The 27,011-nt window shown below is 49.2% G+C and overlaps 1 protein-coding gene across 5 annotated transcripts in view; it reads left to right on the forward strand.

The window, feature by feature from the left end:
* The first annotated feature begins 2,891 nt into the window (after positions 1–2,891).
* Positions 2,892–27,011, forward strand: part of SYNJ2 (synaptojanin 2) — a 102,678-nt gene continuing 78,558 nt past the window's right edge. For 4 of the 5 annotated variants that reach the window (XM_084777531.1, XM_084777532.1, XM_084777534.1 and 1 more), the window contains exon 1: positions 2,892–3,110. In XM_084777531.1, the coding sequence (XP_084633657.1) occupies positions 2,984–3,110 (127 nt within the window). In that variant the 5' untranslated portion in view covers positions 2,892–2,983. The remainder of the gene's footprint in view (positions 3,111–27,011) is intronic. The other variant, XM_084777535.1, reaches the window with a different exon arrangement.

The raw sequence follows: 27,011 nt of genomic DNA on the forward strand, positions 1-27,011 counted from the left end.
CTCCATGCGTGGGAGCTGTGTCTTAGCCTCTGAAGGGAATTAGGTCCCCGTCCCTAGAGCTGCAGGTGCCCATGCCAGCCACAGTCTCTATACCAACCCTCCTGCCCAACAGGTTTGTGGGCTTCCAGGACTGACTGGACTGGGAGGAAAAGCAGACATTTGCCCTGTGGCAGAAGAGCTCCAGGCTTGGGCCTTACAAGCACACTTTGATCTGTGTGGCAACCTGGAGCTGCCATACACACATGGGTGGGGCTTTTTTTTTTTTTTTAATGTAGGCATTTTGAAGCCCTTGTTGAGTCTAGTGCCATCTGAAGAGAGATTGCATGGGTGGGGTGTGGTGGCGGGGGAAGGGGGGGAGGGGAGCTCTACTAACTTGAGAGCCATGGGACCTACACTCAGTTCTCAAGTCTTAAATTATGCTTTATGTTTGTAGATAATTACCCGTATTTTGGGGAGGGGTGTTTTTTGGGGGGGTTGTTTTGTTTTCGAGACAGGGTTTCTCTGTGTAGCCTTGGATGTCCTGGACTCACTTTGTAGACCAGCCTGGCCGGGAACTCTGCCTCCCAAGTACTGGGATTAAAGGCGTGCGCCACCACGCCCAGTCTGATTACCAGTATTTTTTATATATGCCTTTTTTTTTTAAAACAAGTAATGCCAAAATGAACTTTGAAACCAGCCACTCCTGTCAACTGCTCAGACCAACCTACAGGCCCAGACAAGCTTTGCAGGTAGCTGGGGCAAGGATTTCAGCCCCCTGCCACACCACATGGCTCCTGCTAACATCCATGGGGTAAACTGTATCTGTGGTGACAGATACCCAGGAAACCTACAAGGGAACTATCAGCGCAGTAGGACAGGTAAACCCCCTCATTCCTGAGCCTGGGGTCTTAAGCTGCCACAGGCGTTTTCTTGATTGATTGATTGATGTGGGAGGAACCAATCCACTGTGAGTGGTGCCATGTGTGGGCAAGTGGTCCTAGGTGGGCATAGTGAACGGTGCCTTTCATCCCAGTACTCAGGAGGCAGAGGCAGGAAGATCTATGAGTTTGAGGCCAGATCCTCTAAGAGCTCCTTCTAGGACAGCCAGAAATGGACAGAGAAACCATGCCCCCTGCCCGGCAAAAGGAAGTTAAGTGAGCAAGCCAGCAAGCAGCATTCCTCCATGGTCTCTGCCAGGAACTCCTGCCCGCCATAACTTGAAGGACTATGCGCTCCCTGTAAGATGAAATAACCCTTTCTACCCAAGTTGCTTTTGTTCACGTTATTACCACAACAATAGAAAACAAGCCAGGGCACATAGCTCCGCAGTAAAGCGTGCTTACAGCTTTTGAGATGATTTGGGTTCGGTTCCCAGCACCCACTTGGTAGCTCACAACCATCTGCAACTCTAGTTCCGGTGGAATCCCATGCCCTCTTCTGGCCTTTCTGGGCACTGCATGCACATGGTATGTATACATAACGCAGGCAAACATTCCAACGCATAAAATAAAAACATAAAAATAAACCTCTAAAATAGCATGTGCAAGTGACATGCCCACATATGCATCTGCGTGTACGTACACGGATACTGTCACCAGGGAACACCATACTGGGGTGAGCTCTTGACTTCCTCTCAGAGTAAAGGAAAAGTGGACCAAAGGTGAGCTTGAGTTTGCTAAACTTAACATCATGATGCTTACACGAGGCTGTACTATTTCCACTTCTTTCTAAAGAAAGAAGCTGTAGAGAGTAAGCCTCCAAAAGCTGAGCATGGCCCACTGCTGTTCTTGGCACCACAGAATGGGGCGGCAGAGAGGAGCCCAGGAGCGGCCTGATGCAAGCTTTCTGGTGAGGACCTCTGGAGCCGTCCACACAAGAAAAAGAAACAAAAACCTCCAGACCCACGCAAAGGTGCCTCTAATTCCATATGGCTGCTCTCCCCTCCCTCTCAGACCAATTGTGATGGACCCGGACCACAGGAAAAAGGGGGCTTGCCTCGGGTTGCTTGCTTGAAGGCTGGAGACGGCAAATACAAACTACATGTCAATGCTAAACAAGAACCCGAGCTGAGATCCTCAGGTGGGAGAGGCACTGTTCCCCACCTGACAGCCTGATAGGTGAGGCCAGGTGCAGCTCAGAGAGGTCAAGGGCGTGTCTTAAAGGAGGGTAGAGGGGCCTTTATGTCACATCCCGGCTCTTTCAGACGCAGAACACCCGCCCCCCCCCCCCCCCCCCGAGATCACAGTTTGGCTCCGACTGTGACCCAAAGTCCCCGGTAGGAGGCAGCATTAAAAGAGTGAGTCAGGCACACACAATACTCACAAGTATGTACTCAATCGTCGCCTCACGGTGAGTGCCGCCCCGGTAGACTGAGGCGTGGGGCCCAAGAGCCCCATCCGTGGTCGCAGACCGCGTTGGGGTAGGGGTGAGGGTAGGAGGGAGCGCCGCCCTGGATGGGCGCGAGAAGGTGAGCTGGAGGCGGCGGCGGAGTTTCCCGCCCCTGCTCAGCCCGCAGCCCCCGGTTGCCCTTATAAGGCTGCGGGAATCTAGTCAGGGTCCCGGCTCCTGAGACTCCCCGCGGCTGCAGCCTCTTCTGCGGCGAGGAATGTGTGGAATCTCCTTCGTCCGCGGCCACCCACCGCAGGGAGGACGGGCCGGGGCTTACCCGGGTCGGGTGAGCGCAAGCCCGCAGGGCGCGGAGAGCTCAGGGCACTGGTCCTGGTCCCTGCCGTCCAGGTCCCCCGCCGTGGGGCGCACGCTCTTGCCTCGCCACTAGGGGGAGCGCGCAGCCGTTGTCGGAGCGGCCGGGCGGCGGCGCCACCTCACCTGCCCCGGGCAGCACGGCGGGGGCGGGGCGGGGCCGGGGCTCTGGAGGAGGAGGAGGAGGAGGAGGAGGAGGAGGAGGAGGCTGGGAGGAGCCCGCGGCGCCGGAGCCGCAAAGTGAAATTCCTGGAAGCTTCGCACCCTCGGGCGGGACCGGCCCCGGCTCCCCTTAGCGGCGTCCATGGCTCTGAGCAAAGGGCTGCGGCTGCTGACACGGCTGGACCCCACCGGCCCGAGTAGTGTGCTGCTGGAAGCGAGGGGCCGCGGCGACTGCCTGCTCTTCGAGGCCGGCGCGGTGGCCACGCTGGGTGAGTGCTCCCCACGCGGGTGGCGACGCGGGAGGGAGGGAATTAGGAAAGGGCCTTCGTGGAGACCAGGGGACCAGCGGCTCTAGGTTCCCCGACGGGGCGGGCCCGGGTGGGTTGGGAGCGCTTCACGGGAGTCCGTAGTGCGGGGGACAGCAGAGAGCTGGCACCCCTGAAGCGTCGCGCTGGCCTCGGGGTCTCCGGGTGCGCTTTTCCCTGGCGTCTGTTCTTGGAAAGCCAAGACGCTCTGATTGAGCTCCTGGCGCTCAGTATGGAACAAAGCTTTGCATGCTCTGGACACCCAGAGGACGTTTCCCTGAGGAGTCCATCTAGAGCTCCCTTGTTTGTGCACCTGTTGAATATACCTAAGGCGCTTTGCCTTGCCTAGAGGGATGGCACGTAGGCACCAACAGACTCTGAGAAACGTCGATGCCACCCTTCATTTGTTTCCTGTAAGCATGCGTAAAAACTGGAAGCAAATACACTGTCAGGTGAGTTTATCTTTATGCACGTGACCGCAAGCCGTTGAATCTCATCAATAAACTTCAGAAGAAGTCTTGCGATTGGCACTGTGCTAAGAACCTTAAAGACATAATCTTACGCATTTTTTTTTTTCAGTTTTAGCGCGTATTACAGATAAACAAACTGAGGCCTAAAGAGACTAAGACACTTGCTTCAGGCAACACAGTCTTGTGTGTGGCTATTTTTGGTGATGTCATACAGGGCATGCCTTCCTGGTATGGACAGCTTCCGGATCCTTCGTTTTGTAATTGACATTTGCAAAAAGGGTCTAGGTAGCATAAAGCCAGTAGTCAGATAGGATTGGTAGGCTTTTAATGATGAGCCTGGAAGGGCAGGCTTAGTCCAGTTGTCCATCTTCCTGGCACTCCTAACTAAAAGGATTACTTACCATTTAGGAGGTAACAAATGCAACAAGTGCCCACTTGCAAGGTGCTTTGCACCTCGAGTCCTTTTTTCACATTTGTACGCATTGACTCCAGCTACAATGCGTGTGTGTGTGTGTGTGTGTGTGTGTGTGTGTGTGTACACAAATGTCTTAAAAAGGACTACATTGATTCCCACTTCCTGGACCATGCCATTAATGTCTGGTTTATCTAGCTGGGTGTGGTAGAGAACACTCCAAGGTCTGGCTATTCCAGGTGGGAGAATTAACGGGAAGATTGAGTAAGCCTGTGAGTTTCCTACCAGATGGAGCAATAATACACAGACTGCAAAGCGTGCGGGCAAACACAGATACAGGAAAGGCAAATCGCCGGCTTGTTGTCAGCCACTTGATTAGGGAAGCAGTGTCTCCAGTATTCTGTGTCCAAAGTGGACAGGGCCATGGAATAATTGTTGCATTATTCCAGTTCGGGTTCTGTCCTGGGAAGTCCAGGTTTGGTCATTTGTCTCAGCCTTGAAAGAAAGCCATGGAAATTTCCATTCCATTTTAGATGTCTGCTTCATAACACGTTTATCAGAACCCAGAGACCGATTTCATGATACAAAGCTACTGTGTCATCAAAGGGACTGAAATGCCTTTCGGGTTGGGCTGCAGCAAGGCTAAGGGAAGTCCGAGCCCCAGCTGGAGTGGTTTTGAGCCGCTTGGAACAGGTGTCTTCCATCAGGCAGTTGAGTTAGGTCAGGATGGGTTTACGTGGTAGGGCTGACACAGTACTGTGGCTTTTACAGTGGGGGTTTGTAAGGAAAAGAAATGTACCATTCTCAACCCTCCCTGTGTTCTGTCTCTTCACCTAACCATTTGTTTTCAGTAGAGCACTAACTGAATTACTTTTTTGTTTTGGGTCTGCTTTTCTTGGTCAAGGAGATGAAACTTTTTATTTGTTTTTAAAGGAAATTGTAGCATTTGCTGATAATGTCGGAGAGGGTTACAAGAGAGCCTTTGTTACCACAAAGTTGTTGCCTCACTTTTATTTTTTATTTATTTTTAATTTTTTTTTTATTTTTATTTTTTGGTTCTTCCTAGACAGAGTTTCTCTGTGTAGCAGACCAGGCTGGCCTCAAACTCAGAGCAATCTGCCTGCCTCCTGCCTTTCAAATGCTGGGATTAAAGGCATGCACCTCAAACTTTTAAAACAACCTAAATGCACGGTGTGTGGATGGACTAACTCTGAGTGTGAAATCTCCACCTGTTCTCAGGGCCGTTTCTTTACCTTTCTTTTTCACCAAGGAAGAGGACTGGAGGGTTAGCTCAGCACTCAAGAGGATGGCTGTTCTTCGAGAGAGCACCAGCGCCTGCAGGCAGTTCACAGCTGTCTGTAACTCCAGTTTCTGGGGATCTGATGTTCTTTACTAACCTCTGAGGCCACCTGGCATGTATGGTGTACAGATGTATATTCAGGCCGAACACCCATACACAAAAAATAAAAATAATTATTTTTGGGGGGGGGGGGACAGTGTCTCATAGCCCGGGCTGGCCTGGAATTCACAGAAAGCCACCTGCCCCTACCTCCCAACTGTTGGAATGAAAGGTGTGTGCCACCACACTCAGCTAATCTTTTTAAATTTTTATTTAAATTTTTAGTTTATAGGTATTTTTCCAACATGCCTGTCTGTATACCACATGCATGCAGTGCCTGGGGATGCCATAAGAGTGAGTTGGCTCCCTGGAACCAGCGTTATCCATAGCTGTGGGTCACAATGTGGATGCTGGGAATCAAACCTGAATCCTCTGTGTTTCACTGCTGGGCCACCTCTCCGGGCCCCCTCAAACAAATACACCATGAAGGAAGGAAGGACACCTGTTCCTGAGTGGGAGTGGCAGTGGGAGAGGGAATGTGAAGACAGTACATTTGTGGCAGTCTAATCCTGACTCCTTCCTTATGGGCAAGGGGTGTGGCAGCCTGTTGTTTCTCTGGGGCCATGGTTTCCTATACTGGGTGATCCCAGTGAGTCTAGGCTGGGAGCCTAAAGGAATACAGATTCCTACCTTGTGGGGAATGGCCTTTCCTATAGGGGGCATGACAGGCGGCTTCCATGCATGAGCCAACAGCTGTGAGTGCATCAATCTCTGCCCACAGTGTGTGCCAGCAACTTCCTAGCCCCTGTCCTACTGGAGGAGCCATCTTGAGAGGGATGTTGAGGGATAAAGTCTGCAACCAGTCCTCGCCTGTTTTAGACTATTCTTCTTCCAAGGTGGACGTTGCAGATGGTCTTTATACAAGATCATCTTGCCTGCTAGCAGGAGGTTTGTTGAACGAGCAACTCCAAAGTCCCGTTCCTGAAGAATTAAGAATCTTGCATGTGGAGGATGACAATAGATCCTTCCAGGGGCAGAAACAGAAGATGCACAGATGCGTGTGCCAGTTTTGGAAGGCTTTTAGAGTCTTTACAGTAACCTGAGTTAGTGTTTAGAGCCTTCATTGTCGTAGCACACAGACGTGCTGTCCCCGAGTGCTGGGACCACAGCATCTGCTATCTTCTGGGTCTGTCTCTTGCAGACTCACCCCGCGCTCCTCTAGCCTTATCCCCACTGGTGGGTAGCAGGTAGGGAGAAGTGAGGAAGGATAGTTGGTGAATGCTCCTAGGGCTTTTGGGCTTTTCCCCGGGGAAAGGCTGTACATGAACAGCTGGCTTCCCGACTAGCCAGCTGCTGTGTCTATATAGACATCACAGCCATACTTGGTTTGAATTAGTACGGTGGCCATTGAGCCCAGCTAGGCTCCTTTAGAACTGTTCAACCTCTCAGGCTCTGTAGCCAAAACTTACAAGACTACCATCACAAAGAGCAACTAAGGGGCCATCGCATAGATTCTCCAGAACAGAGATGCAAACAGGAAGGCCCTGACTTGGGCGATCTGAGCACCTTGCCAAGGTCACCATGGCCACTAGGCCCACATTTGCTGTATGTGGGCCCTTCCCTCAGAGCAGGTTTTCTCTGCACCCTCTTTATAAACATAAAAACTAGGTAGACATGTCTCTCTGTCACAAAGTCATTATTTCAGTTCTGACTAGGCTCTTGTGACCCTGTAGCTCAATTTTTCATTTTTAACTTTTAATTGTGAAAATGTTCAAGCATAGCCGGGCGTGGTGGTGCACGCCTTTAATCCCAGCACTTGGGAGGCAGAGGCAGCTGAATCACTGAGTTCGAGGCCAGCCTGGTTTACAAAGCAAGTCTAGGACAGCCAGGGCTACACAGAGAAACCCTGTCTAGAAAAGCAAAACAAAAACAAAACAAAAAAAAAGAAAATGTTCAGACATATAGAGAAATAGAAAGTCAGCCTTCATGGACTTATATGTAGTAACAGTAGTTATCAATATGTTGATAAATTAATATTTTCCACCCACTCCTGTGAATAAAAAGAACCTTCCAAAATTTAACTTGTTCTGTGCCAAGTAAGGCTTAGTACTCTTCTCCCATTGACTCTTTCTCTTATTTCCAGTCAATTTGTTCTATTTTGGCATAAATTAGAAAATTAGACATCTTTATGGGGACAGTGGTATTATGATACATACAATGTATTATACAATGTAGGATGACTACATTAAGCCATTTAACACTCATTTCAAATACAGTTGCCTTTTTTGGTGGGAAATTTAAATTTACCCTTTCAGCCATTTTGAAATGTTCAGTCCGCTGTTACTAACTGTAGTCACCTACAGACTACTTAAGCTCATACTCAACAGATTTCCACAGTAGAAATGGTGTGAGCGGTCCTTAACTGGGGATCCCCTGTTCTCCTTAGGGCTCACTGGCGGGGTCAGGAGGAGACCTCTTTATTAGAGCTGGCCAAAGGGCTATACCCACTAGCCTCTGTGCTTGTCTTTCTGGGTGCTTCTGTTCCCCAGCACCCTGCAGCTTGCTGTGCAAATTACCTGGCCTGCTTCCTGCTGCGGAGATGGACTTCCCCAGCTCCCCCTCCCCCACCCCCACTCCCCAGCTCCCCCTCCCCCACCCCCCCATCCCCCACCCCACCCTAGGCCCTTTGACTGATTAGCCAATGGAAGTGCCTATCATAGGCCTCTAGGGCTGGCGTGGGGACAGGTGGAACAGGTCCTGGGGTAGCGGGCATCTGCTGTATGTACTTGAGACCCCTGGCAGGGGCAGAAGGCCAATGGAGGAGGCAGTGGAAGATAAGGGCCCAGGCTGAGGCAGCTCTTCCTGTTGGCCACACTTTAGACTTGGCCCTCTGGTTAGTCATGGGGATACGCTTCTCAAAGTAGGAGGAAGAAGTGTGTTTTGTTTATGTTTGATAGCTTGATTAAAACATAAAAACAGGGGCTGGAGAGATGGCTCAGAGGTTAAGAGCACTGGCTGTTCTTCCAGAGGTCCTGAGTTCAATTCCCAGCAACCACATGGTAGCTCATAATGAGATCTGCTGCCCTCTTCTGATGGCCAGACACTGTATATAAATAAATAAATAAGTTTAAAAAAAAAAAAAAAAAACATAAAAACAGCTCAGCGTAGGAGGTGCAGAGGTCCTCTGGCCCTAGGCTCTACAGATTGCCAGGCTGGACTTCTTTGGGCACCTGTGCCAGTCTGTGGGCCACGACCTACTTCTGGAGAATATATAGGGTGCTTAATTTCCCCTCTGTGATTTTTTTTTTTTTTGGCTGCTCAGTTTCTGCAGCCCTGCCAAATAAGGACAGGGCCCATTTTCCCCCCTACTTGAATTGTCTTTCAAGACCCAGATAAACTGATCCGAGCCAGACTTGGGAACTAGGCTGGAGTCCCTAAACATTTCTGAGTGGGCTGTGTGGTACAGTGGGTAGCCCACTAAGACACAAAATCAAATCAGGCCAGGGAGGTGTCTGAAAATGTAAAAGTTTCAGAACTTCTTACCTGCCCGTCTGCCGGATACAAAGCTGCCTGCAGGCAGGCTGGCTCCATCCTCATCCTCAGCCCAGCTAAGGGCATTTCCCACTTTTTAAGGCCCTACTGGAAGGACGTCCTGTCACTGTGACTCATTCTCTCTTTAGGAAAATTTAGACAGGTCAATGAAAAGCTTCAAAAGCACTCAGGGCCATGACCCAGAACTCAGCCTATATAGCATTCATGTTAGGAAATATTCACAGATCACAAGCCTGTTTTGCTTCAAGGAGGTTTGTTGTAAGTTAGCTTGAGGTTTGTTTGTTTTTGTTTGTTTTGGGTTTTTTTGTTTTTTTTTTACCAGTAAAATAGACTTTGGATGAACTTGATAGTAGCTGCCTAGCGCTTGATGATACGAGCCGCTTTCTCTTCTCAGTGGCTTACATATATCAATGTATTTGATACTCAGAATAATGCACATTCTAGTGAGCTCTGTTTTATACTTGGAGAAACTGAGGCACAGAGAGGGATAAGAACTTGTCTGAAACCAGGCGTGGTGGTGCACACCTTTAATCCCAGTACTCAGGGAGGCAGAGGCAGGAGAATCGCTGTGAGTTTGAGGCTAGCCTGGTCTACAAAGCCAGTCCAGGACAGCCAGGACTCTGTTACACGGTGAAACCCTGTCTTGAAGAAAAAAACAAAACAAAACACTTGTGTGAGATTTCACTTCTAGTTAGTGGTGGGGCTCTGATTTGTATAAGATCCACCCTGGTGGACATGTCCAGTAAACCACCATTCTTGCTATAAAAATAAGCAGATATGAATTTGAAGAAACACGCCCCTTGTCTTTCTGTCCTATACGCTTGCAAGTGAGTCTGCATCCCTCAGGGACAGAGTGGAGCCAAGCTCTGGTGTTCTTGCCAATGGGTGTCTTGTTGTTTTGTTTTGTTTTTTAAGACAAGGTTTCTCTGTGTAACCTTGGCTGTCCTAGACTAGCTTTGTAGACCAGGCTGGCCTTGAACTCACAGAGATACGCCTGCCTCTGCCTCCAGAGCACTGGGATTTGAATGAAAATGGTCCCAGTCGTCTCCTCTCATCTACGTTTGAGTGCTTAGTCCCCAGTTGCGGGAACTGTCTGGGAAGGACTAGGAGGTGTGTCACCAGGATGGGCTTGGAGATTTCAAAAGCCCATGCTCACTTTCTCGGCCTGCAAATCAAGATGTAAGCCTTTGGCTCCTGCTCCATGAACTCACCCTGTGAAATAGTAGCAAGCTCCCAACTAAATGCCTTCTTTTAAATGCTGCCATGGCTATGGTGTTTCATCATGGCAATAGAGCAATGACTAAGCCATCCATGCAGAAGAAATGCTGTCACCTCAGGCTCCCCAAGGGCACTCCTTGGAATGTGAGGACTGTTAGAGGTGAGATATAGGGCTGGGCCATCCCAAGTTCTGGTTTTGAGTCAGAGGCTCCTAAGTGAGGTGGGCAGCGTGGGAGCAGATCTGCTGCCTGATGTCTCCTCTCCCTGCTTAGCCTGTTCTGGGAGCGGGATGCCCCACCAGGCAGGTGTTCAGAGCTGTGCTGTGTGCAAAGGCGGTGCTGGGCAGGCGCTGGCGGCGTCGCCAAGGTTTGTGTGGGAAGGCTTAGCTGCACCTGGCAGGTCACACTTGTCTGTACTTATGACATATGGGGCTGGCAGGGTGCTACTTGTCCCCGAAGTTTCCTGGTTTAACAAGTGTTTCAGAGCAGGCTTCTCTGGGAGCACATTAGCCTCAGAGGACGGGCAGCAACTTGCTCTGGTGGCCTGGATGACCCAAGGTACAGGAACATGTCCTAAAGTATGAACATGGAGCTCTAAGAAGCAGCAGCAGCTTCTTTTTTTTTTTTTTTTTTTTTTTTTTTTTAATAAGAAAATGGACTCCCTAGGGAGGTCTGCCATGCCAGGGAGCTGACATTTTTCCTCTGTGCACATTCTGCTATGCTAACCCCCAGAGGATGATGGTCATCTCCCCTGCTCTCCCGGAGCCCATGCCCAGTGTGCAGGCAAGCTCCTTGTTTTGTCCTCAGACCATGTCTGCTTCGGGCAAAGCTACGTATGTCCTGAGAACAGGGCATACGTCCTGGCAGGTCTTGGAAAGGCTCAGAGCCACACATGTCCTCGCTGGTTGAGGGCTGCCATGGGCTTTGTCAGTGGAGGAGACATACCATTTGTAGTATGTCTCAGGTCCAGGAGACATGGCTAGCCCATTATCCTGTCAAGAGTAAAATGAGGATTGGCTGGACAGAGCCTGGCATCTATGGAGCCTTCCTCCCTACCATCAGGGTTGCCTATGAGGGCAGCGTGCATGTGGCTGTGTTGGTGATTCTGGGTGGAAGTCATCTTTACCCAGAGAAATTAAGCTATGACCAATGTCCTACCTCCTCAGCAGACCCCTCTCTTTTGTCGGCCCCACCCACCAGTAGTCAATAGCAGAGAAGGAAGCGGCTGCTCCACTTGGTAAAACTGACCTTTGAGAGGCAGCCATGCCATGTGACACCTGCTTTACTATTTGGCTGTGGCCTTCTGGTCAACTGCACAGTCGCAGATACCTTCTCTGCCTGCGGGGAAGCATATGCCTAGCTAGAAGCAAATGTCTGAGCCATGGGTCTTTCAGAACGAGAGCCTGCCTGCCTGCTTGGGGGAACATTTGGTAGGGAGAGGGATGGCTGTTGTGACCACAGGGACTAGGTAAGGGGACAGCTTAGCCTTCAGAGTTGGCTCTGGGCCCCTTCTCTATTAGGCACAAGCCAGCAAGGCTGGTACAGCAGTGTCACAAGACCCCAGCTCTCCACTTACACCTCCTGGGGGATCTGAAAACGCAGTCTGCCTCAGTGTCCAGATGGGGCGGAGGGGGTTGTTAATCTGTATTTCTCACCAACACTCGGGTGCTGCTGGTCCACGGGTCACACTTTAGGTAGCAAGGCCTTTTCTGGTCCCTAGCTGAGGAGAGCAGACCTGAACTAGAGCTTTGCCTCTGTATGCCGCCATTCTTCCCCTTAGGGAAGTTAGTTAATCCTTCTACAGTTCAGAACTGAAATCTGGAAGCAAGTGATTACAGTGGACCTTGTGTCTCTTGTGCTGAGATTTTCATTTGTGTTAAGATTTTCTCTCTCTCTCTCTCTCTCTCTCTGTGTGTGTGTGTGTGTGTGTGTGTGTGTGTGTGTGTGTGTGTATGACTCCATGCTACTTGTGTGCGGGTGCCCACTAAGGTCAAAAGAAGGTGTCAGGTCCTGTGGAGATGAGCTCACACTGTGCACTCTTACCTGCTGAGCCATCTCTCTAGCCGCACCTTTTTGAAAAGTCTTACTCACTAAGCACATAAGCACGCTCAGTACTTTACTCATCTTAACATTGAAGCTCCCCGGAATTTGAGTCCTGAGAGACGTCACCTGGCAAGGAACCATCTTGTTGGGCTTTGGTAGCTGAGCTAAACCTACAATGCTGGCATGATTTTCAGTTTCTTCCTGTGTTGCTCCTGAATTCATGAAAGTACTGGGCATCCTGCCCTTGATCCAACAACTAACAAAACTCTTAAAGGCACAGCAGGGCTGGGTGGTGGCACACACCTGGAAAGACAGGACGTGGGAGGCTGAGCCTTGAACTACTGAAAATGATCCTGAATTTCTGATCCTCCTACCTTCACCTCACGAGTCTGGGAGGTCCACTACTAAGCCTGGGTCCTGCAGTGCTGAGGCCCAAGTTTTACCAAAGGAGATCCAGCTCTAGCCACTAGGAGCATGCATGGCTGTGTCGTGAACCGTTAAATTTGTGGATGTGCCAGTATATTCTTTTTACATTTTGTTTGCTTGTTTTCTGAGACAGGGTTTCTCTATGTAGCTCTAACTGTCCTGGACTCACTTTGTAGACCAGGCTGGCCTGGAACTCAGAAATGCACTTTTCCTCTGCCTCCCAAGTGCTGGGATTAAAGGCATGAGCCACCACACCTGGCCCAGTTTTATTTTTTAGGAGTGTGTGCCCAGCCTGGTCTGCTGTTCATTACATAGGCTGGCCTGGAGCTCTAACCTAAGGCAGGATTTTTTTCTTGGTGCTAGACGTTGAGCTTAGGACCTCAAGCGTGCTTGGCAAATACTGCCCTAACCTTATATCAAGAGCCTCTCTCAGAGTCTCCTTAAAAGGCAAGTGTATTTTTTCCAAGACAGTCCCTGGCTGCCCTGGAATTCACTCTGTAGACCAGGCTGGCTTTGAATTTACAGAGATCCATTTGCCTTTGCCTCCCAAATACTGAGATTAAAGGTGTGCGCCACCACTGCCCAGCTCCACTGACTAGTATTAAAGCTACATTTTCTTTTCTTTTCTTTTCTTTTCTTTTTAATGTACAGCATTGATAGTATAGTGGTGAGCATAGTCGTTATGGTGGTTTGAAAAAGAAAGGCTCCCACAGGCTCATGTGTTTGAATGGTCTGTCCCCTGGCATTGGAACAGTTGGAAAGGATTAGAAGGTGTGGCCTCATCTGGGTGTGCCCTAGTGTGTGGAGGGGCGTGGCCTCGTCGGAGGATGTGCTCTTGGCTGGGGTCTTGGTATGAATAGCTACTTCAAGTTCCTGCTTTGACTTCCCTGGAATGATAGACTCTAACTTGGAATTGTAAGCAGAATAAACTCTTAAAGTTGCTTTTATCTTGGAGTATTTTATCACAGCAGCTTGAAAGGAAAACAGGATGGTTGATAGCCCTCGGAGCTCTGAGATAAGCTAGCCGAATGATGGTTCCTTAGACCAAGCGAGCTCATAAATTAGCCACTTTGTAGTGTCAACAGATAAAACTCAATAGTTGTCCCATATGCCCTCGTTTGTCAGCCAGAGGATCTAGGAGGAAGAGCATTCCTCTCCCTGCAGTTTCTGAGAAACAGCTTGTACGGAAGCTGTGACCCACGGGAAGCACGCCATGTTCTTAGGATGATACCTTGAACAAAATTCAACTGAGTTCAAACAGGAGTTTGCTGTAGGGTTGGGACTCCTCCCACACAAGCTTGCCCTTCCCCCAGTCTTCCCTTACCTCACAATCCCCTGTCACAAAAAGCCGATAGACATCATGATTCCTCTTTCTCTCAGCCAGCCCTGTCTCTACCCAGAGGTCCCACGACTCTAACATGAAAACACACTACGGTTTGTACAGCGCCTTCCCTTGCTACCGTCACTTGAGAGTCCAGCCGCTAAGCATCCTTGTTCTCTCCTGGACTGTGTGGCAGCTTCCTACCCTTCCTACCTGCTGCGGCTCTCTTCATTTCCCCCTGTCCCCACACAGTTCCCGCCTCTCCCTCCCCCGGGAGCCAGCAGGACTGCGCATCCTCCATCCTTTCCACCTTTGCTTCCTTATTGCCCCCTTCCTGGGGCAGTTCCACCTGCGTGCAGTGCCCTCCTCCAGTGCTCGCATTGCTGCCTCTGCCTTGTTCAGGGCTCAGCATTGTAACTTCATTGGGGCCTTGCTCACCACGCTTAGCTGGGGTGGCTGGGGTGGCTGGGGTTCCATAAACCAGTGTCTGTTCCCGTACCCACTTTCCTTTCTTTGTGACCTCTTCATATATTTGCTTATGTGTCTTCTGCTTCGCATGGCCACGGTGCAGTCTTATGGATATTGTAGTTGGAACTGTGTCCCAGACCCTGAAGCCTATTCCTGCGTACTGTTTAGAAGTTGGGTCTTTTGTGGAGGTGATGAAGTTGTAACTTAAGCCAGTTTAGTTGTGGCACAGGCCTTTAATCCCAGCACTCGGGAGGCAGAAGCAGGCGGATCTCTGTGAGTTGAGTCCAGTCATGGCTGCATAGTGAGACCCTGTCTACAAAACATGTAACTTAAGAACTTAAGATAGACGCTGGGCGTGGTGGCACACACCTTTAATCCCAGCACTCGAGAGGCAGAAGCAGGTGGATCGCTCTGAGTTCGAGGCCAGCCTGGTCTACAAAGTGAGTCCAAGGACAGCCAAGGCTACACAGAGAGAAACCCTGTCTTGAAAAACAAAACAATCAAACATAAGATGTCACGTCGGAGTATTTTGGGCTGGTCATCTGCTATGACTTGTGTCTGGATGAAGGGAGAGAACCCTCTTCAACTCCCACACGAGTCAATCCTGTGCGGAGATAGATGCACAAAAGGGAGGCAGCCATGTGCGGGAAGAAACAAAGGTTCGAATGACGTCGGAAGCCAGAACATCCCTGTGCTTCATGGCCCTTTCTACACCTCCTTTGAACTGTCAGCCTCCAGAGGGTGGCGAGATAAATGGCTGTGGTTTACAGACCCTACCCTGAGTTATGGGACGTTACTGCTGTAGCCTGAGGAAACAGGTCTGGGGCATCACGCATCTTACTCAATACTGTCTTGGCGTGAGAGAGGTTCCTTATGCACACTGTTGGGTGGTGAAAGGAGAGAACTAGGCAATGAAGTTTGAAAATGATTGATAACTGTCAAGTCCGTCAAACAAAATACATTTACAAGGCCCAACAATGCTACAGGCCGGCAGCACAGGGCAGGTGACCGAGGCCTGTGGCAGTTACTTTGTATGACCAAGGCGATTTATAGATTCCTTCTTGGGTTTATGGTTCCAGAGGGAGAGTGCAGTGACAGGGGAGGTGTGGCCTCAGGTGTCTGGAGCAGGAAGTTGGTAGATCCACTTGCACTTCCACTCACAAGCAGGAAGCAGACAGGAAGTGGGGTGAGACTGTAAACCCTCAAACCCCCTACAGTGTGGTGTATGTCCTCCACCTCTTTTTGTTGTTGTTAGTTTTCAAGACAGGCCTTCTCTGTGTAACAATCCTGGCTGTCCTGGCCTCAAACTCACAGAGATCCGCCTGCCTCTGCCTCTGCCTCTGCCTCTGCCTCCTGGGTGCTGGGATTATAGGCCACCGCACCTGGCAAGGGTCCACCTCTTAAAAACTCCTTTAACATCCCCCAAATAGCTGGGGCCCACATGTTCAAACTCCTAAGCCCAGGGGCACAGCTCTCATTCAAACTGCTCCAAGGCCTTAAACAGACTGGTATGGGTAGATTGTTCTGGTTTATTTAAAAGGTGCCCATCTGGTCTGGGGAGAAGGTTTGACTGAGTTCAGAACCCCAGCACACATGTAAAGAAACCCAGGTCCACCATTCGCCCGTGGTCCTAGCTCTGGGAAGCAGGAGGCTCTCAGGTACTCCGTGGCCAGAGCCTGGCAGCGTCGTTAGCTCTATTTCATTTAGAGACCCTGCCTCCAAAAGTTGGAAAGCAGTTGGAAAAGATATCCAGTGTTGGACTCTGGCTTCCATACTTTTGTGTATACTCCCTTGCATACTCATATGCTTGTGTATATACATACATACATACACACACACACACACACACCCCACAGACACATACCACATACATATCACACATACACCACACACATACACCACAGACACACATACACACCACACACCACACACACACACACACACACACACACACCCCACAGACACATATCACACACATATCACACATACACCACACACATACACCACATACACACATACACACCACACACCACATACACACACACACACACACACACACCCCACAGACACATACCACATACATATCACACATACACCACACACATACACCACATACACACATACACACCACACACCACACACACACACACACACACACACCACAGACACATATCACACACACACCACAAACACCACACACAGACACCACATACACACATACACACCACACACACATACATACACACACACACACCACAGACACATACCACACACATATCACACACACACCACACACATACACCACATACACACACTACACACCACACACACATACATACACACACACACACCACAGACACATACCACACATATATCACACACACCACACACATACACACATACACACACTACACACACACCACACACATACACACCACACACACACACACCACATACACCACACACATACACCACATACACCTCATACACACATACACACCACACACACACACACCCCACAGACACATACCACACACATATCACACAGACACCACAGACACCACACACACACACACACACACACACATACACACACACACACACCTGGGGGCAAAGAATGGGTATTTGGTAAATGAGGATACTGTTGACGACTGTGACATACAGATTCAGGGAAGAGTAGCCCAGAAACCTGGGTGTGCCTTCGGGGCGGGGCCTCCGCTTCTCACTCAGGGGAGTTCATGCAGGGAACTGCTCCCACACCCAATGGTCTGGTTAACTGTCTCCTCCCTGATCCTAAAGCCCACACTCCATAGGAGAGAGGTTCCCTTATAGAAATGCTATGTGCTTCAGCTCCAGGGTTCATGAAAGGGACATGACTCACTGTAAAAGTCAGTGCATCTAAGGGAGTTCCAAGTGTGACATCCAGACGGTGCAATTCACTTATTAATTTTTCTTATCTAGAGGCTATTTGCCAATCAAGGCCATTTTTACCAGAAGCTATGTTGAATTGCAGCAGGGGACACTCCTACTTTTATGAGGTTGCAAAGGGTCTTGGTTCATTTTTCTGTTACTATAACAAAATACCTGAGGGTAGCACTTAAAAAAAAAGTGTTTATTTAGCTTGAAATTCTGGAGGCCCAAGTCTATGGAGAGGATCTTGTAGTAAATAGCACGTCACATGGCAGGAATTGGGTTGGGGAGGAGGGAAAAAGAGGAGACAAACAGACGCACGGACACACAGAGACCAAAGTCATATGTCAAGAGAAGAAAGAAAAACCCTGGGAGAGAAATCAGACTTTCTCTTTCATACTAGCTCACCTCACTGTCATTCCAGAGGGACTCAGGCTGCACCCTCAGAGCAGCGTTAACCCCCTCATGAAGTCGTAAGTGGTCACTTCCTACCAGGCCCCACCTCTTAAAGTTCCCAGCACTCTAGCACTGCCGCACTGGAGCCAAGCTTTGCAGCTCATGAGTCTTTAAGGAACAAACTGTATCCAAACCATAGCACCAGAGTTCAGGGTCAGACAGATGTCCAGTGCTTATATCAAAGGAGGAAAAGTCTTTGCTGAGCCTTTGGCCAAGCCTAGCCATACAGACCCTGAGATATATATATATAGCCATGTGTTAAATCAGATGTTATAGTAAACTACAGAAACAGTTAAGAGCTTATTAAGTATTTAAAGAACCCCAGCTTTCAAAGCATTAGAAGAAAATATAGGAAGGAAATGCTTTTCCAGTTGTGCGGCATGGAAAGACTCTTACAGTAAAGTATAAACTTCAGGGGCCACAACAGGGAGTCAGACAGGTCTGAGAAATACTTTGTTGAAATATGCTATACAGATAGAAAAAATCGACAAACGCTGAGTGTGCATCTCTGTGGGTTTTCCCACATAGCTGATCGGAGGATACAGCACGTCCGTTCCTCACCCTGGGTCACGCTGATAGAATTTGACTACACAAAAGCCTCCTGCTGTATGGAAAGATGCCGTTAAGTATTAGAAGCTAAGCAATACCCAGAAAGAATACGGAGCCTTTAGCCAGCTCAGCGAGGGCCAAAGAGCGGGCCTCGTGGCTTACAAGAGTGCCTATAGATCACAAAGGGCGGATGGGCAGCAGGCAACTGGCCGGGAAATAATACTGTTCTCAAAAGGAGATCGCAATTGGCCATAACAATGGTGCTGGCACAGCTAGCTCTGCCTGGCATGGCCATCTGGATGTGATTAGCATTGCCCGGGTGAAAGCTGAGTCCCCTTCTCTGGCCTCATTGATCTCAGGCTCTCCTGTGAGTCCCATGGAGGGTGACTGCCAGCATACTTTGCCAGTCACCGTACCCACCAGGGCCCGCAGCTGTGCCTTCACCTGTTTTCCTTCCCTCCCCAGGACATGAGGTTCCCGCTTGGACAGGCTCCCTGGGTGGGTCCCGAAGGCGTCTAGACAAGCCCAGACAGGACTTGCCTTTTTAAACTTCTAGTCACAACCTTGAGCTGCGAGCCTAAGCCTGGGACTATCAGGGCAGGACACAGGTGCTTTGGGACATGAGCTGTATCCTAGGGCAGGACTGGAAATGGCAGGAGGCAATGTCGGGTCTGCTGTGCACAGAGCCGGGGTGGGCTTTTCCATCTGAAAAGGCCAGCATTGGGAAGGACAAAGCAAGCCCTCAGGTTGGAATCTGTGACAGGCATCAGAGGCAAATTGCAGAATGGTCCACTCTCCCTAGATATGGGATGCCAGAACCAAGGATTCTGTTGGCAGTGGGCACTGAACCCTGCTTGTCAAATGCTCCCTTGTTCCAAGGCCCTGGAGTAATGCATTCTTAGCCCAATTAAAAAATATATATATATATATTCTGCTCATCTCTTGCTTATAAAACACAGTATGTTTTTTATGCCAGTGTCCATGGGGGCTGTAGATTGGGAAGTCTGCCTTGACATAATTAAGCGCTCTCCGGACAGGCGCCAACAGCCTGGAGATCAGTCTGTTCAAGGAAAGCGCTGACACTAGTCTCGGAGCCCTTGGCGGCAAGTAAGTTAGAGGAAGCAGTTTGAAACTAGAAGAGGTGGGGGCAACTACGGCCATCCCAGGATTTTTCTTGTCCTGGGATTCGCTGCTGTCAGAGCCTTTGTAAATAGACAGGCTTGTTCAGCTGGGTGTGGCTTGTAGGTGGTCTTCAATGCATGCCCCGTGCAGAAATAACACGTTTATCTTCTCGTTGTCCTACTTTCCACTAGCTTTATAATCGGAGAAAACCAGGAAAGGAATTGTACCTTGTTTTCTGGATTCGGGGCTAGACTTACAGAAGACAGACAGACTTGGGGTGGGGGGTTGTTTGGCTTGTCCCTCAGCCTCATGGAGCTACCTCCTATCATCAGCAAACCACCATAGAGTTGGCCAACCCTTCAAACTATTCCTTCAGCTGTGTGGGGTGTTTGACTGCATATCTCAGTCTTCTGGACCCCTCAATACCTCTCTCACCTAATCAATAGGCTTCCTGCTTCACAAAGAAAACAAAGTAATTGAGCTTCCCAGCTCTGCCCTGCGAGTCCGGTGACCAACCTCTCACCCATCTCTTAAACTTTTGCTTCCATAGACTCCCCTTTCTTTCCTAACCAGGTCACCTTCCACCTATACACCAAAGGCTTCTGGGAAGCTCATTCTGACCCCCAACCCTCAGCTCCTTTCCCAGGTTCCACTGCGAGGGAGTCATGCCCTGTGTGAGTGTGTCTAAGACTGTCTTGTCTGCATATGCTGTGCTGGCTCCTCTCCTCTCTTGAAGCAGACCCAGCCAGGGTACTGACTGCCCTCATCACTCCTCTGAAATCTTTCATCAGGGCTCCAGGGACGTCCATGCTGTGGAATCTTCCACCCCATTTATCTCCCAAGCGGTCACATCGGCCCCTCAAGCATTTTCCTTCCTTGGCCTCCAAACACTTCATTATCCTTCGTCACCGTCTCACTCTGGCAGTGCCTAGCACCAAAGCTGGCACACAGCAGCGCAGAGCTTAGGAACTGAAGTGCGGTTAGGGGTTGGGACTCTCCCTGCCTCGGGTTCCATTAGCCTCGCTACCCGGCTCAGCACAAGGAGGCCTGTGTGGATCAGAGCCCATGGCTTCTCAGGACGTGAGTCGGGGGAGTGTTCTGTGCAGGCATGAGGTGGGAGGGAACATCGGGGCAGGACTTACCTGAGGGAGGAAGAAGAGGTGGGGGAAGAACCCAGGAACCAGTTTGGCTGGTCTGTTCAGGAAGACATGATGGACAAACTGGAAGAGGGGATGGGAGCCGAGCAAGGCCACTGGGCACCCAGTGGATTGGCAGCTGGTTGAGATCCACATGAAGGCTCTTTGGTGGAGGCCTGCTCCAGGAGGGTTCCCTGGGGGAGACCGACTATAGCTGAATAGGGGCACTCGGTGATCCAGGCATAGAACGTTGCTCCAGAAGATTTCCTGTGGCTCTAGTGACCATGTAAACATAGAGAAAGGGCTGTTTGCCTGTTTCCTTCTTGTCCCTGTTAGATGCTACCGCTCTGTCCTTTTCTCCTAGACAGATGCCTGTCCAGTCCTGTGTCAGGTGTTTGTTTTGTTTTGTTTTTTAAGGGCTACACTGCCTTTCCAGATTCTCTGGGTAATCCTGCGCTCCAACTGTCATGTACAGATCTGGTTAAACCCCCTTGACTTCCTCACCTCATCCAAGCCAATGTATCTTTAGAAGGGCTGGGCTGAGGCTGAAGGTAGGGAGAACAGGAGAACGTGGTGAGGAGAGTGTATGAGGGGAGGGTGCCCTGGCCACAGCCTGCTCCAGCTATGGCCGTAGGAGACTCCGCTTTCTTCCTGGTTTCTCTGGCCTGTGACGTTGTCTGCACAGCTGGTGGGAGGTTGGGCAGTTGCTTGCTTAGCTGATGCCTTTTGATGTCTCTCTCCCCAGAGCTCTTTGTGGCCTGGACCTTTGGTGAGGGAGAGGCAGTGGGGAAGGGCAGGAATGTGTCTCAGCAGCTGACTGTCTGGGCCAGTTGGCTTGGTCTTGGCCTCAGCTTCTGTTTCAAACAGATGTTTTGATTTGCACTGTGCTTAGCAACCTTCTTCGCAGCCTCTCTGTGCCCCAGGGGAGACCATTGTAAGAGAGAGAGGCCTCAGTGCCTGATAACTTGGGAAGGAACAGTCATCACTGAACTCGGGGTCCACACATGAATGAGACTTTGACTTTGAGTGGGGTCCATGTGTCCTCTTAAGACCCTGAAACCCAAGAAAGTGATGTCACACAATGCCCAGGAATGTGGTCTGAGTGGTCTTTCGGTCTTGGGCTGACTACAGCATTCAGTTGACCGCTTCTTTGTCTCATCTGTGGGCAGGGATTTGCTGGCAGTCATTATGGGATGTGATTGTGGAAAATATTACAGAAAGTGACTGCGGTTTGACTAACAATAGGCCTAGCTTGGCTGTCTGCTAACTAGGAACGTGACCGGCTTGGCCTGGTTCTTCCTCAGATGACAAGCTACAGCTGAAGGGATACTAACCCCATCCAGGCCAGCCCCTACCCCAGGATGCTCTTGCCTCAGAGCCGTATCCTGGCAACCAGACTCCCAAGGCAGATTTACTGTGCTTGGGGATGAATCTTTGATCCCTTGGAATTGTACAAGCTCTGTACCAGGAGGCATGGAACTCCTAGGGTCTCTTCAGGTCAGCAAGTGGGCCCCACCCTTTACTCATAGGTCAGCTATACATCCCCTTAAGGTTTTAACTGTGGAGATCCGTTTTTATCAGAAGCCATGTTGAAAGACATGGACAACATCTCTCAAGTTGCTAGGGAAGCAGGACCAAAGGTCAACACACAGATAAATCCTTTTAGAAAGAGTGGTTAGCTCTAGGCCTCCATATATCCAGCCTCAGCCCCTTTCCTGCGGTGGTCCTCTGTTCCTTCTCTCTCTCTCTCTCAGGCAGGAGTCCTATCCCATTGGTGCGCCTATTCTCCATGTTGGTGACCCTTCTTCAGACGTAGTTCTTTAGTAAGAATTGTTACTCCTGAAAATCATGAGCATTAAATATTGGCCGGAGTTATGGGCCCTGGCCAGGATCACTCTGGGTTCACAGGAAATGGCGACATTTCGTCTAGGCTTATAAGGCCACCATATTCCCCATCAAGTCCAATCAGGGGCAAGCATATATCCTGACGTTCTTCTTGTCTGCATCCCTCCTGCCTGTAGCCAATCAGAGACAAGCATATCATCTTGACGTATTTCCAGCCCACAGGTGATCAATCAGATCCAGTGCAGATGAGTCAAACAAACACAAGGCAAGCAGGAACTTATTCTTAACTGTCTTAACTGCAAACAGAACTCTTAGCCCGTAAGGTGTATTTTTCCTGTTTTGGTCTCCTGTTAACTTGGTAGGTATCTTGTTCTTTTTCTATTTGGGTCTCACGGAATGTCCTTCTCTGCTCTATTTTTTTACTCCATACCACAGCCACCTCTTGGGGCCTCTGTCACCTGTGTTAGATACTGTTCTCTTCCCACTTCCATCTTGGTTGTCACCTGTCCCTTTGTTTCCCAAGCACTGCCACTGCTGAGTTGGAGACCCCTTGAGCCATTGTCTTCACAGTCCCTCACCTAGGACCTCAACCTTGTCTTGTCTTTTCTTGCTTGCTTTTTTTTGTTTTTATGAGACAGGGTTTCTCTGTGTAGCCTGGACTTGCTTTGTAGACCAGGCTGGCCTTGAACTCACAGAGATCTACCTGCTTACCTTGTCTTTTCCTCACCAGAGCAGAGACTAGCCATACACTTCCTCCTCTGGCTCATCTTCCTGGCCCTACACATTTGGCCCAGCAGGGTGGGGAAGGGGGGGCTGATTAACTCTTTCATGTCTAGACTGTTTCTGAAGCTGGGCATTTATTGAGATGCCACTGTGCCATTTGGGTGGGTCCCATGCGCTGCTCACAGTCCTGGAGTTAAGTTGGCTCTTCAGTCAGGACCCTGAGCTCCACTCTCTCTTCCATCGTTCCTCTCCATTTTGTTCCTCCTCAACCCTCCCCGTCCCCGATGCCCTGGCTCCCCTTACACTGAGAACATTAAAGCCACCAGGAGAGAATTTTCACCAACCAACCAATATGTGCACACTGCTAGCATGCATCTTCTTTGCTATCCCTGCCCTCAAACCCCTGCAGTGGCTCTCATATGACTGAGAGTGAAACCCAGGGTCTTTCATGGGCTACAAGACTGTGCGATGTGTCTCTTTTGGACCTCCTTGCTGGTTCTTGTACCATCAGGAATGACTCTGCCCCAGGGCTTTTGTAAATTCTCTTCTTGGCCTGTAGCGCTCTTCCATTCTCTCTTGGATAATTTTTCTCTCACTTCCTTCAGATCTGTCATGAAACACTGCATTTGCAGTGATGTTATATCAGCCTAAATTAAGATTTCATTCCTGGGCTGGAGAGATGGCTCCGTGGTTAAGAGCACTGCCTGCTCTTCTGGTGGTCCTGAGTCCAATTCCTGGCCACCATATGGTGGCTCACAACCATCTAAAATGAGATTTGGTGCCCTCTTCTGGCATGCAGGTGTACATGCAGATAGAACACTCATACACACAAAATAAATAAACAAATAAATAAGATTTCATTCCCTTCCCACTCTTCATTCACCACTCTAACTTTTCTCCTCATCTCATGTCACTGTTTATCCACACTGTGCTTATTCAGCTGTCTGTCCACCTTGGCACTTGGTAGTCTTCTACCCTCTGCCTGCCTGTGCAATGCCACAGCCCCTAGGCTTTCACCTCTATCAGGTCTCCCCTCAACTGCCGTTACTCAGTCATCCATCACTCAGCTTCCTTCTTGGCCACTGACAAGAGCATGCCTTAGATCTGCTCTGGCGCTGATGATCTTTGTCTGGTTTCACCGTCCTTTTGCCTAGAACTTACCAGACACAGTCATTTGGCATTCAGACATGGGTTCATTGAGGACTGGCACCAGGGCTGAGAGAGTAGGGGTTACCCTCCACAGACTGGTTGGTTGTGGCCAGGTTGGGGAAACAACCTGTTCCCATGTGTTAAAACCCATAGGAAATTTGACAGAAGGCACGGAGAGCAGGAACATTCCATCTGTTTTTGAGACGTTAGGTGAAGGAAGGCAGACGCTGTAGATGGGCAACCTGCAGATATGTGCATTTATCATTGTGCTGCTTAAAATAGAGGTTGGTTGCCAACATGGAACGCTCAGCAGGGTCCTGTTTTGTAGCTGGTCTTTGCTGCTTTGGGGGTTCTTTGTTCCCCTCTTTAGCCTCTCGGTTTCACCCCTATCATTAGAAGGATAAAGGAGGAAAAAGATCTTTGAATCTAATTTCTTTCTCCTTGTTTCTTCTTTGAGCATGACTACTAACACACCTCAAACAACCCCCGACCCCTGAACAATCAACAACCAACAACCCTGCCTCTTGGGGCCCTAGCATTTATATACCCACTGAGAAGTTCCCAGAATTCCAAACATCACACAATTGCAGAAACTGTCTGCAGCTGGCAAAACCATGCCTGTGCTAGAGCACGAGGCAAATCATAGTCAGCCTCTGCAGACAGTCTGAAGCAGTCCCATGTTTCCACATCTGGGATTAAAACAAAAACATATTCTTACAATATTTCTGTGGGTTTTTAAATGTTTTTAATTAATTAATTCACTTTACAACCCAGTAGGAACTGTCCCTCCTCTCCTTCCAGCCTCTCCCTCCTCCCTCTTTTTCTTTTCAGAGAAGGGGAGACCTCCCATGGGTTTCAACCTGCCTTGTCATATCAAGTAGGACTGGGCACAACTTCTATCAAGGCTAGACAAGGCATTGGCATCTTAGTTTTAGAGAAGGGGACCCAAGGGGAGGTAACAGAATTGGAGACAGCCCCTCCTGCTGTTAGAAGTCCCACATGAAGACCAAGTGTACATCCATTATATATGTGGAGTGGTCCTAGATCCGTCCCATGGCTTCTCTGTGGTTTGTGGGCCAGTCTTTGTGAGCCCTTATGGGTCCAGGTTAGTTGGTTTTGTAGGGTTTTTTTGTCATGTCCTTGACCTCTCTGGCTGTTGGAATGCTTCCTCCTCCTCCTCCGTAAGATTCCCCAAGCTCCACCTAATGTTTGGCTGTGGGTGTCTGCATCTGTTTGCATTAGCTGCTGGGTAAAGCCTCTCTGATGACAGTTATGCTAGCCTCCTATCTGCAAGTACAGGAGAATATTATTAATAGTGTCAGTGTGGGATCTCTCTCATGTCATGCGACTCAAGTTCGGCCAATCATCGGTTGGCTGGGTCCAAGGTTTTGTGTGTGGTTCGGTGTACCCCTCCCTCCACTGGAAATCCCGCCTGGCTTCAGGGCGTGACCACTTCCAGCTCCATATCTACTGCTACTACGAGTCTCAGCTAGGATCACCACCATAAACTCCCTGGAGCTCCCCCTATCCCAGAGATAACACCTCTACCAATTTCCATTGTCTCTCCCAGCTCTCCCCACCCTTTCCCCACAGCTGATCCTTAACCTCCCCATCCCCCTCCCCACCCCCCCTATCTCATCCAGTTCTTTATATATATTGGATATTAGCCCTCTGTCTGATGTAGGGTTGGTGAAGATTTTTTTCTCATTCTGTAGGTTGTTATAATTATATATAAAACTGTGTTTGTTTCTCTGTTTCTCTCTTAACCCAGCTATCACACGAATAATTGAGACTATTTTCATATTTGTTTAATAATGAGCTTCACAGTACAAGAATTGAGCAGTAGTTAAATCTATTCTTAACCTGCTAAACTCATTTGGCTTTCTCCCAGCCCACATCCCAGTAATACTTTGTAGCTTTCTGGCTCCACTTCCTCTCTCCTGATGTTTTCTGAACCTCTGCCCAAGGATGAATTCCCTACTTCCTCTTCTAACCCCTCCTCCCCCGATGGCTGGCAGGAAGTACAGCTTACTCTCTCCCCTGCTCAGTGATTGGCTGTAAGATGCTTTATTGGCATACTAGGGAACAATTGGGAAGCAGTGTTTATACAGCATTGAGACAGGAGATCTCAGGACAAGGATTGCAACCAAATATGGGGAGTACAGAAATCAGCATTTGAATCACACAATAACCTTATGCCTACAGTGGGCTACCATTTTGCCCTATTTATGTGTCCTTTGCCTTAGAGAAGCTTTTCAATTTTTGTTGATCTTAGTGTCTGAGCTATTGGTGTTCTGTTCAGAAGTTGTCTCCTGTGTTCAAGGCTCTTCCCCATTTTGTCTTTTATCAGATTTAGTGTATACAATTTTATGTTGATGTCTTTGACCCACTTGAACTTGAGTTTTGTGCATGGTGACAAATATGGATCTATTTGCATTTTTCTATGTCCACACATCTAGCTACACCAGCACCATTTGTTGAAGATGCTTTTTTCCATTGTATAGTTTTGGCTTCTTTGTCAAAAATCAGGTGTCCATAGGTGTGTAGGTTTCTTTCTGGGTCTTTGATTTTATTCCACTTACTAACCTGTTTCTAATGCCAATACCATGTGGTTTTTATTACTGTTCCTCTGTAATACAGCTTGAAATTAGGGATGGTGATACCTCTAGAAGTTCTTTTACTGTACAGGATTTTTTTTAGCTATCTTAACTATTTTTTTCACATGTA

Source organism: Acomys minous, assembly GCF_964271855.1.
Source record: "Acomys minous genome assembly, chromosome: 3".
NCBI lineage: Eukaryota > Metazoa > Chordata > Mammalia > Rodentia > Muridae > Acomys > Acomys minous.